The 11,347-nt window shown below is 43.5% G+C and overlaps 2 protein-coding genes across 3 annotated transcripts in view; both read right to left on the bottom strand.

The window, feature by feature from the left end:
* Positions 1-134: 134 nt before the first annotated feature.
* LOC133966340 (retinol dehydrogenase 10-like) lies at positions 135-5,071 on the bottom strand. Its single transcript, XM_062401236.1, has 5 exons — positions 2,652-5,071; positions 1,002-1,100; positions 728-873; positions 511-642; positions 135-426 (listed from the first exon to the last, which is right to left on the bottom strand). Exons 1-5 carry the CDS (start codon positions 3,099-3,101, stop codon positions 306-308), a joined length of 948 nt encoding a protein of 315 aa, XP_062257220.1. The 5' UTR covers positions 3,102-5,071; the 3' UTR covers positions 135-305.
* Positions 5,072-5,104: 33 nt separating this feature from the next.
* The window catches only part of LOC133966318 (potassium voltage-gated channel subfamily B member 1-like), a 34,202-nt gene continuing 27,959 nt past the window's right edge, over positions 5,105-11,347 (bottom strand). For both annotated transcript variants that reach the window (XM_062401203.1, XM_062401212.1), the window contains one exon: positions 5,105-10,898. In XM_062401203.1, coding sequence (XP_062257187.1) covers positions 9,045-10,898 — 1,854 coding nt within the window. In that variant the 3' untranslated portion in view covers positions 5,105-9,044. The remainder of the gene's footprint in view (positions 10,899-11,347) is intronic.

Here is an 11,347-nt window from a genome sequence, read left to right as displayed (position 1 = left end):
TCTGGTCCTGTTGAGGTCTCTTCACAGTTTGTTTCTTTCATAGTAATTTGGATTTATATTGGATTGTGAATCTTACTGGCCTCCAATGGAGACATCAACAACTTGGTTATTTGTAACTGGAAATAACCATTATTCATCGAGAGTCACTATATTGCTAGTCAAGTTTCCATGCAGCCTGAGATTGGGTGTAGATATTGGGCTCTCCCTTCAGATAACATATTCATATATTAAGAATGTATAGTAGGAGCCTTCGGTGCTTCAATTGGTCCATTATTCAACAAAGTTATAAAACAGTAACAGAAGTGTTAGCAGGATTTTATGTGGCCATTGGACGTCTTCGATTCAACGTTCTTGATGAAGGGTAGCATACATTTGTCCCCTCCCATGAAGCGATATGTGGCCAGGTTCGCCTCCCACGGTAACAACCTAGTGATGGAAAACAAAAGAACCATTTTATTTCTAGCTTGGTCCTGGAATGTAAACTCTAACTGAGTCCTGTGAATTACTTACGCTCGTGTGAGGAAGGGGATGTACATGATGCGAGGGATGCAGATCATTAGCTGTTCGGCTAAAATGGCCTTCATGGATTGCTGTACAGTGTAAAGTGGTTGCAGAGGTGGAATCAGACCCCTGAGCTCCTTCCTGTCAGATTCCAAACAAGTACAAGAGTAAAGCATCCAATTTTTTTTTTTTTAAACCGTTACCAAACCAAAATGTGGATTCTCACCTGATCTCACATCCTGCAAACATCCCTGTGTCTACAATGTAAGGGCAGACTAAAGTGGTTTTGATGCCGTCCAGTTCCTCTGCCAGCAGCTCATGTGTCAGTGATTCATGGAAACCAACAGCTCCAAATTTACTCGCACAGTAATCCTGCAGGAAAGAGCAGATCCCAGTAGAGGATCCATTGAAATGATTTGTTAGCTACCAGTAAGTGCCTTTAAATGGATTGTACAAATGTGTCTGTTCAGTTTGTGGTTGGGGATGTCATCTGGTTTTACCTCCACACATGCTGTGCTGAAGAGTCCGAGAGCACTGGCAATGGTCACAATGTGTCCGTGGTTCTTTTCTTTCATCTGAGGCAAGAAGGCCTTTGTCATCTGTTGAAAAGTAATATAAAAACATTGAATAGAAAAAGCTGATGACCTGAATAATCCATATATGCCCCGTGTGACCTGCGTTGTGCCTTCTTTCAAAGTCAATGTACTGACTGGACCTGCGTGATGATTTTATATGAAAGAAGTCAGATGAATACATGTTAACCTGGTGCTGTGGAGGCCAAATCCCTTCAGTTGTCACAAGGCTGTGGCTCAGGAGGTAAAGAGGGTCATCCGCAAACCTGGAAGCTGGTGGTTCAATCCTCAGCACCTCCAGTTTGCAATCTTAGGAGCCTTTAGGCATGAAACTGAACCCTGACAGTATATGTGTCTGTGCATGTGACTTCTACTGCAAAGCACTGGTCGAAAAGACTTTGAAAAGATGCTGTATCAATACAGGTCATTTAACATATATTTGGAGGATCTGACAACTTGACTGGACCTACAGGGGTTAGGGTTAGGGACCCCCTTATATCTCAAAGCTGGGGCCATGTGATATTCCACCATTGAAATACTGTACAAACAGCACAGCATGGGGGGATTGTGGAATTAAAAGATGATCTCCTGCTCATTTTTCCCACACCATCACAGGTTGTGGTTCCAGTGTCTTTCCCATTAAGTGCAGAGTGCGGTGTAGAGAGTGTTAAAAATGGCTCATTCACAAAAATGTAAAAGCCCACCCACCCACTGTATGTGTGTCTGTTATATCCAGAATATGTTATGCTAATGAGCTTATACTATTATTGTACAGGCATGAGACCCGGGCTGTAAGAGGATCAAGTGCAGAATCACATGCTGTCTTTACTGGTGGACTCGCGTGCATGGGCTTCTATTATTCTGTGGATGAGTGCATGTATACCCCCCCCCTCACCCCCCCACCCCCCCTTCCCTCTCTCTCCCTCTCTCCTTCTCTCACACACGGAGGTTTGCATCCCTCCTATAGGACACTGCAATGACTTCCAGCCATTTTTGCCGACCTAACCAAAACCTTATCCCTAAGAATGAATAATTCTTGCCAAAACCTAATGTTTTAGGTAACCACTGTTCCCACCTTGCAACTAACCTTAACCAGCACCACAGAAATTCCCCAAGCAGGGATGTGAAATGTCCCTAAATGTCCTCACTGGACATTTTACTTCTATCTTGATAGGGACACTCTTTGGCGTGACTTGGCCCCAAAGTAATTCTAACTAAAGTCTTAACCCTTTAAGAGGCCTTCTTTTAAAAGTGAGGAGCGGTCCAAAATATTAATTGTCTCAAAATGGTCCTCGCATAGATACAAGCACACACACACACACACACACACACACACACACACACACACACACACACACACACACACACACACACACACACACACACACAATCCTATAGTGGAACAGTCTGCTCTCTGATCCCTTCACGCATCAGTGCGCACAGTGTCCAGCGCCGGCGGGTTGTTATGTGAATGGATGTTATGTAATCCATGTCAGACTGTCTCATCACATCCGCCCTGTGTCACTCAGATGGAGTTTCGAGGTTTGGAGAAGAGTCTGTGCGTGCGTAAAGTCTCACCCAGAAGAGCGCGTGGCAGTTGACCAGCAGGGTCCTCTCCAGGATCTCGTCGGGACAGTCCAGCAGCCTCCTCCCGGCCACCACGCCCGCGTTGTTCACCAGGATCGACACATCCCCGACCTCCGCCCTCACCCGGTCCGCCGCCTGGTAGATGTCGGGGCGCTTGGACAGATCCACCGTGTACGCGTGCACCTCCGCTCCAGCTTCCCGCGCCAGCTCGGCGGTCTTCTCGTTGGCGGCCGTGTTGCAGTCCCATAGCACCAGGCGCGCACCCTCTTTGGCGAACTCCAGGGCGAACAGGCGACCCAGCGCGCCCCCGGCCCCCGTTATCAGGCACAGCTCCCCATCGATGCTCTTGAGCCTCGGCCGGAGGAAGGTCTGGATGATCGCAGCCAGGATGGAGTAGGTCAGGTCGATGAGCATCAGCAGCAGGTCCACTATGAAGATCATGGTGCTGCGGTCCTGTCTCGTTCCTCTGCGCCCTGGAGAAGTGAAATACCTACACACATACACACCGCTAGGCTTTGGAGTAGTTGTCCGCAAGTGTGACGCGGGATTGGATGGCTGTTTTATATAACGTGTGTGCCGGATTAGGAGGCAGATTGATGGTGGCCACCAATCCACGGGCTCTTTGTCTGATGGCTGAGGAGCTGACCTAACAACCCCTGCGCGTTCATAACAGAGGCTGCATGTGTAAAAGCGAGGAGGGGATTAAGGGACCACGTTCAGAGCCAAAACAATAATGTATAGATTCGTACCGTTTATTTTCAAGCACGTGTGAAAACCAGAGCAGGCCAATTTATAACTGTACATACAAGTGGATGTGCCAGTTCATTTTAGATGTTCTCCACACAGAAGACCCAGATTCTTCTCCAGTTCATTTTAGATGTTCTCCACAAAGAAGACCCAGCATCTGTTGGACAGCAAGGTGCACAATCCTTCATAATAAGATCTTTCTAAAACATACACACTTCAGTTCACCAATTCAAGCTGCATGATGGATATATGTTTTATATAACAAGATTGTGGATTTTTGTTTTTCCATGACTTACATTGCTGCTTTGGGACGGGACCTATTTCACAACACCTGACTGATTTGTAATTTCTACCTTTACATGAGCGAGCACATAGGCTTACGATAGACTTTGGAAATATGAGCATTTATGGCTTGAGCTGTGTCTCTGGACCGAGGGTTAGGGGTTAATAATAATTGAGTTTAGTTCTACTCTAAGAAGATTTTTGTTTACATCCCAAACTATGAATTTAAATATGATTTTTGTTCTTACTGTGACCAAAGCAGCATGTGTCAGTACAGTAATTCAATGTCATTCTCCGTTCTTAAAATGTTTTGCGGAATTTTGAATTGATTAAATCTTAACAAGCTCAATTATATGTTGATGGTTTTAAATAATCAATTCACAGCTTTTTACTCAGCTGAGTCGATTTTTCCCTTCTTAAAAGCATGTTTGACCTTTTTGTTAACCCTAACCCCTAACCCTGACCCCTAACCCTAAAAAATGTTCTCTGCTTTAAAAATTTACTAATTTCCTTTACTGTTAGACTTTTTTCCCTCCGCTCATCTGACCACCAACAAACTCCTTTTGCGCAAGTATTTCAGACTGGTCATGTATGACGTGGACATTCCTTTCATCTGTTATAGAAAGTTATTTCTGATCCATGATGTGAGGTGGCTTATCCAAATCTGAGTAAAATGTTAAGTTGTTAAACTGCTTAGCACGTGTGCATAGATCCCTAATCCATGAAATATGTTTTCTTCCCTCGACATTTTTTGAAACACAACAACTGTCCATGTGATCTGTGTTTGATGGGTGCACATTTGTTATCTGATGGAAATCCTTCAGGAAAAGCTGAAGGATCTGGATCTGATACTTCTCAACTATTGTTTATTTATTTATTTTTCATCATGAATATAATCATGACCTCTCCTAGTTTTTGTCTGTGTTTGTCTGTAAATTATATCCTAAAAATCCTAAAAATCTCTTTACCATTATGTGATAGGTTGTTTTTCAATATTTCTCTCTCCACCCACATGGTTCTGAGATTCTTTCCCCGTTGTTAAGTGGTGCTCATTGTTGGAATTGTAGGTTTTCTCTGTAATAAAAGGTCAAGGTCTCATGGCACTTAAGACCTTGACCTTAAGTGCCATGAGACTACATATAAAATGTAACTGAATTTAAAGAAGTCAAAGTTTAAGAAACTGAAACATAATCAAACAAGTCATCTGTGGTATTAACATGAATAGTTGTTTGTCTCGTGTTGAACACTAGATGTGGCTGTTGTCTAACTTATACAGTCTCCATTCATAAAAAACAAACTGTCACTGCACAATCTCACCAGCATTCTCTCGTGTGTCACTTTCCTGTTGAACATGTAGTCAGTGTTTTTTATAAAAACACATCACAGTGAATAAAGTGAAGCTCTTTAGACCAAACTCTGGATTATTGTCTTTTATTAAGCATCAATCAGTAAAATTGCTTTAAAATTGCTCATCGTAGACATTTATTTTTCTCTATAGCTTCTCAGATGATATTTACAAGTTCGGTGTGACAGAGGTTTTAATAGCGCTACATGCGTCGAACAACAGGGGACCACAAAGATAACATCCTACAAAGTCCACTGGTAGAAAGTACGAAACTTTACAAAACCGACATTTCCCCCCAGACACAGTAATGGGCAGCATACAGACCAGTGAGATCTGAGCAGAGCTGATTTATTCCCTGAAGAAGAACAAGAAGAATAAGGGCAAGAGTCTCAGAATTAAATGATGTGTCTGTTTTTGGCTTAAATCTCTTGTGCGACGTTTTATTGTGCAGAAAGAAAAATGGTTATCTAACAGCATTTAATCTTGTGCTTTTGAAAACTGTATTATTCAAACCACTATGTCTACACTTGTATGCTGACACGTTTATTTGCATGGATGCTAGACGGCAGAGGATTTAATAAAGAAAAGAAATAAAGTGCAGTTCAGGAGAAAAGAAAAGAAAAGAAAGAAAAGATATAAAAAGCATTGACATTGGTGACAATCATCCGACAGACAAAATAGCTTTAACCATTTCAAAAGACTATAGGGCTTGTTTTGAGTAACTGGTTAATCCACCGTGATTAGAGGCTGAATCCACAGATTTCTCAGTATTTTCCACATGTCTGAATGTTGTGTGGTGAATATTAATTAACTCTTCTCTCCTCGTTGTGTAAAAGCACACTAATCTTTTTCCTCTGTGTTTTACTCCTTCAGTTGTGAAAGACGATTGGTCAGTTTGACATTTCTCTCACATTACTATGCAGCATTAAGCGGCGGCCTGCAACAAATCCCTCACACCACTGACTGTTTGTGTAGTCTCCTTAAAGCTCTCCAGACTCTTTCTTGCTAAGTGGCTTCCTCGGGATCCAGTGGCAGCATCTGAACAAATGTTTTGCGTTGTAACTGAGCTTTTCCTGCTGACCCAGACGTTGCTTGATGGCCAAGATAATATTTATAGAATCACAGAAATGAACACATCCTCAACCCAGCAGCCACTTTTGCTTTGTCACTTTCTGCGAAGCTCTCAAGCTCGGGGACGCTCCTTGAATTTCATTTCTCATTTGCAGAATAGCATGGCAGCCCTCTTGCCTCTGGAATGCTGCATCTTCTCAAAGGATGAAAGAGGAGCTCACAGACAGTTTTTTGGATGATGGTCTTGTCTGAGTTAAAGAGGTGTTCAGGCTGGAGCGGGACATGGGACGAGGGAGCAGAATGCCTCAGCCGTCATTAGGAATGTCAGTTTTAATCAGGCTGACAGCTCTGCAGCACTGCTCCCTCTGCCACACACTGCTTCTTCCTATTCCATTCACATTTCACACGTTCTCACTCCCCGGGACTCAGCAGCCGAAGGGAGCAGCACAGTTTCAGACGCACACTGCAGTGGTCAGGCTCTTTTCTGCCCTGTTAATAAGCTGCAACGTGTGCCAGATTCTTTGAGAAATAAAGGAATGATGAATGAAAGGCCCCAAAATCTACTTTTCCTGCTAACAACATTTCTTTAATGATTCATCCTTCAGCAGACTGAAGCCACAGGTGAGGGAAACTATGAATGTGTGAAGCCAGTCATATCAAGCATCACCATGGAAACAGGTGCCATTCACTCTTCTGAGTGAGTCTGCACCTGTTTTTTTTTTTTTTTGTGCATTGGGACTTTTCCCCCCTGTAAATACTCGATGTATTTAGGTGTCAAGTGCCGGGGAGAGACGTCAGAGGAAGTGTGACAGCACGACGACCATCTTCTCTGTGTGTTTGTTTGCTGTACAGTTTATTAAATTGTCATTCAGGCTCCGTACGACAGTGACAGTGAGTGAGCGGGGGGGCAGGCGTTAAAAGCAAAGGCACAGAAATATCTAACTCTTATTAATCTAATGTTGAAAACAACCAACAACTGAGCACTAATTTTAAGCATAATAATTTACTTTGCAGCAGCATGCTTTCATGATATGTTGTAAAGTTGACAATGTAATAAAGCTACACTTGCATGATTATTGCAACAGAGAGCATGAGAGCACCAGATAATAAAACAAAACACTGAGATTGGTCACATGTTTGGAGTCAGCTGCACACAGGAAAGCAGGATGCAGGACGTTTGGTTGAGTTGAAGTGACCCGCGGACACACAGTGCACCTCCGTGCTGTTTGGGGGGAGGCATTGCTGTATATGTGACCTCAAGCTGGCTCTATGTTCATGTTCAAGTCATGTGAACTCAAACGAGCATAATGTTTGGGATTTCCTTGAGCAAATCCTGCAGGGAACCACAGAGTGTAAATAATCGAATTAGCTTTTTAAATGGCTGTAAAATAAAGGGCTCTGGTCCCTCTGCATTAGCCTTCTTCTGACTCCTCCATCCACAGCTTTTCTCCTTCCGATGCCAGTCGCGTATTATCCATCCTACACGTTTTGTATTGAATGAGCAGGTATGGCTCCCAGAAATATGTCAGATTCGGCTACTACAAGGAATGCTTTAATTTCTAATATCTTCAGATAAAACAGTAAAACCTCTTCATCATCTGTATCTGAAAGAACAATTCTTTGGTTCTTCACATTGTACAAAGGATAAAGGGACAGACAGTAACAGCGAGACGGTAGCAAACATACAAATGCATCTACTGTGGTATAGTTATAAATGCAACTCCATCAAAATAATGCAGAACATAGTGGAATTGTAAATCTATGACATAAGCACAATATATTTTAATCTAACTCCATTGTTTTTTAAAATACCTTAAAAATATAATTGAATTTGATTCTTTACCTTGCACTATAAATGTGTAACTTTGTAGTATTCTACTCTTGCCTTTTTCTATTCACAATATTCACACTCTTGCCTGCTCACCTGATGAACTCATGAGCTCTGGTATTGGATATAAAGTTATTATTATCGGCGACAATAGGAAGGAAAACACCTTTGTGAAAGTTTTGAAATAACACAAGACTTTGTTTTGTAAAACAAATCAATCTGAGGGACACAAACAGACATTTAGAAACAAAACGAGAATACGTAAACAAAACAAGAATAAACAACAACCTTTTTTTTCCTGTGTTTGCAATTAAAAATAGTTTTCAAGTTAAGGTGCTCTTCCTTGCCGGCAGTCGGGCACAACAGGAACAAGAAGGAAATGGAGGGATGCAGCCTCACAGTTTCCCTCTGTGTTGTCTTAATGTTTTCTGTGCGGTAAATAAATATCAGTGAGCAAGACACCAAACACTTGATTCTTCTCGAGTTCACACTCAACGAAAGACGAATGCGCTCTTCGCCCTGAGTGCCTCTATCTGTGCTTCGAACAAGTACAAACACAAAGATTAAACACGGGAGACAACTTGAACTAAGGCCAGTTCTGAGGAAGTGGAAGGAAGCAAATCATGTCTTGTGATTTTATAATATATAACAATAACTTAAGAAAAATGCATACATAGAACAATGTTATTATCTCAGCTGAATGTATTTCAATGCCCTCTGTGGTTTGCTACTGATCGGACTGCCTTTGCTATAGTGGCTTTATCCAAAATATGAGGTTTTGGTTATAAAAACAATATTCTGCACTCTAATATAACTTAGTTGTATTTGTTGTTTAAAATCATGGCTAAAACAGATATATAAATAGTACAAACTTCCCCATGGGCATTTTTTTAAACCTATTAGATCAGAATCCCCTGCTAAGAGTCCTTGATCAGTAAATGTTTGAGAGCAGAACACAAAAAAATCTCCCCTTTGTAATTTCAGTTCTTCAAATGTTCCTGCAAATGTTTTCAGTGCTTGTCAGATAATGGAGAAGCTCACTGGGCTTCATTCTTACTCTGCCTCCTCCCCTCCTGTTCGTTTCCTCTGTGGTCTCTCACTTATCGTAACTTTAAGCATTGGAGTGACTCTTCTCTCCGTGAAGTGGCTGGAGTTCCCGAGCCACATGGTTCTCCTGCCCCTCTAACGGCAGTGTGCTGTTACCCAGCTTCCTCTGGAGGCCCCCTTTGTGGTTGGACCCCTGCTGGAAGCTGCTGTGATGGCCAAACTTGGGGCTGGCTTTTTCCAGTAGTCTCTGGGAAGGGTTGGTACCCGAGCCATCTCGCAGGTGATCCTCTTCATCGGTGTCAGCATCAATGAACTGATTGATGGATGCGTCGTGGAAGGTGAAGATGCTGGGTGGTAAATTCTCTTGGCTCTTGGTGGGTGTCCTGCTGCTGGCAGTTGTGTAGATGGACACTTCTGGGCTCTGGACTGACGAGCTGTCTGAAAGCGGCCCTGTCCCTGTATCCTCACCCTCTCTGAAGTTGACCTTGAGCGAGTGGCTTTTGTGTGGCTTGTTGAATCGTAGACCCCGGGGGCTGTCGGAATACAGGCTGGGCTTTTTGCCTTGTCCTGTCCGAGGTGTTCTGGTGCCTTGAGATCCTTCCTGCTCAATCTCCGGGGTGGGCTGCAGGCTGGGGTTGGTGCTGACCTTCCCTGGCACGTTGCTGTTTGAACTATGGGTGAAGCGAGAGCTCTCAGCAAAATCAGTGGTGCAACTGATGAAGCTGTCAATGCTGGAAATGCTCCTCATATGTGTGACTGCCTCTGCTGTGCTTGAGATGCCGTCAGTGGCGATGCAAGCCATCTCGAATTCAGCTCTCCGGCCAACTGCTTTGGGTGGAGGCCCTTTTTCCTTGCTGTCAAAGTCGGGTTGTGACTGAATATTGGCCATCTTGTTGTACATCTCCTCCAGTTTCTGCACACTAAGATGCTGAGGGCTGCCGGAGGGCTTGGCCTGCTCTTGGTAGCTTGACTCAAGAGTCTTTATGGGGCTGCAGGGGCTCATCTGTCCCTTGAGTTTGGGCGTCCCTCTCTGCACACTAGGAGAAACGTGGTTATCATGCAGCTTCTCCGTTTTCTCATCAGATTTTTCCACCATTATATCCATGAGCTCGACACTGCGGCCAAATGCGTCTTTCGTGTTCATAGAGATAATGCTGCCATTTCTCCTCGCCCGCTCCAGGGCCTCCCTTCTTTTGACGGCTTTCTCCTGCCTCTTCTGCTCTTTGTAGAATTCAGAGAAGTTATTTACAATGATGGGAATAGGCAGGGCAATGACCAGTACTCCGGCGATGCAACACAAACCCCCAACAATTTTTCCCAGTAAAGTTTTTGGATAGATATCTCCGTAGCCTACTGTGGTCATAGTGATGGTTGCCCACCAGAAAGAAGCTGGAATGCTTTTGAACTTGGTGTCCTCTTCATCCTTTTCTGCAAAGAACACTAGGCTGGAGAAGATCATGATGCCCATGGCCAAGAAAAGGATTAGCAGTCCCAGCTCATTATAGCTCCTCCTGAGAGTGAAGCCAAGAGACTGAAGACCTGTGGAGTGACGCGCCAGCTTCAGAATACGCAAGATACGCATGATCCGGAAAATCTGAACCACACGGCGCACGTTCTGAAACTGCAGCACACTCTTATTGGATTCAGTTAGAAAGATGGTGACGTAGTATGGCAGGATGGCCAGAAGGTCGATAACATTCAGAGGACCCTTAAAGAACTTCCACTTGCTGGGGGAGGAGAGGAAACGGAGAAGGTACTCCATGGTGAACCAGGCAATGCACACAGCTTCCACGTGAGCCAGTTGTGGGTTGTCTGTGGATTGACCAAATTCATCTGTGTCCTGCAGCTCTGGAAGGGTGTTCAGAGACAAGGCAATGGTGGACAGCACAATGAAGAGGATGGAGATGATTGCCAGGATCTGGAAAACACACAAAGGACAAAAAAACATTAAGACCCCAGTGTATACTTATCTAGTTTAATTTTCCAGGGACGGCAATGACTGTTACTGGTTCCACTCTTTGGTCAAGACTGAAATATTTCAACAATTATGGATCACCATTCAATTTCTTGTAGACGTTCATGTTCCATTTAAATGAATCCTACAGACTTTGGTGATCCCCGACTCAGTTTGTAATAGAATGAATATCTTATGATGGTCCAAATTTGGTTCATCAGGCCAGGGAAGAACCCATTAGTGTTTGAAGTGAATTCAATTAAAGAAGTGGACCAGGATTTTCTTTTTGGGACATTCTTAGATATTGAAAAATAGGGATTTAGCCTAGACAGGGGCAAACATTCCCAGAATGCCCTACTGCCCTATTAAAAGACTGTCCTGAACACCAATGACAATGAGGCCATCTATTTCGT

The sequence above is a fragment of the Platichthys flesus genome, chromosome 2 (genome assembly GCF_949316205.1).
Source record: "Platichthys flesus chromosome 2, fPlaFle2.1, whole genome shotgun sequence".
Classification (NCBI taxonomy): Eukaryota; Metazoa; Chordata; class Actinopteri; order Pleuronectiformes; family Pleuronectidae; genus Platichthys; species Platichthys flesus.
Note: the sequence above shows the minus strand (reverse complement) of the source record. Positions and strands in the feature narration are given on the sequence as shown.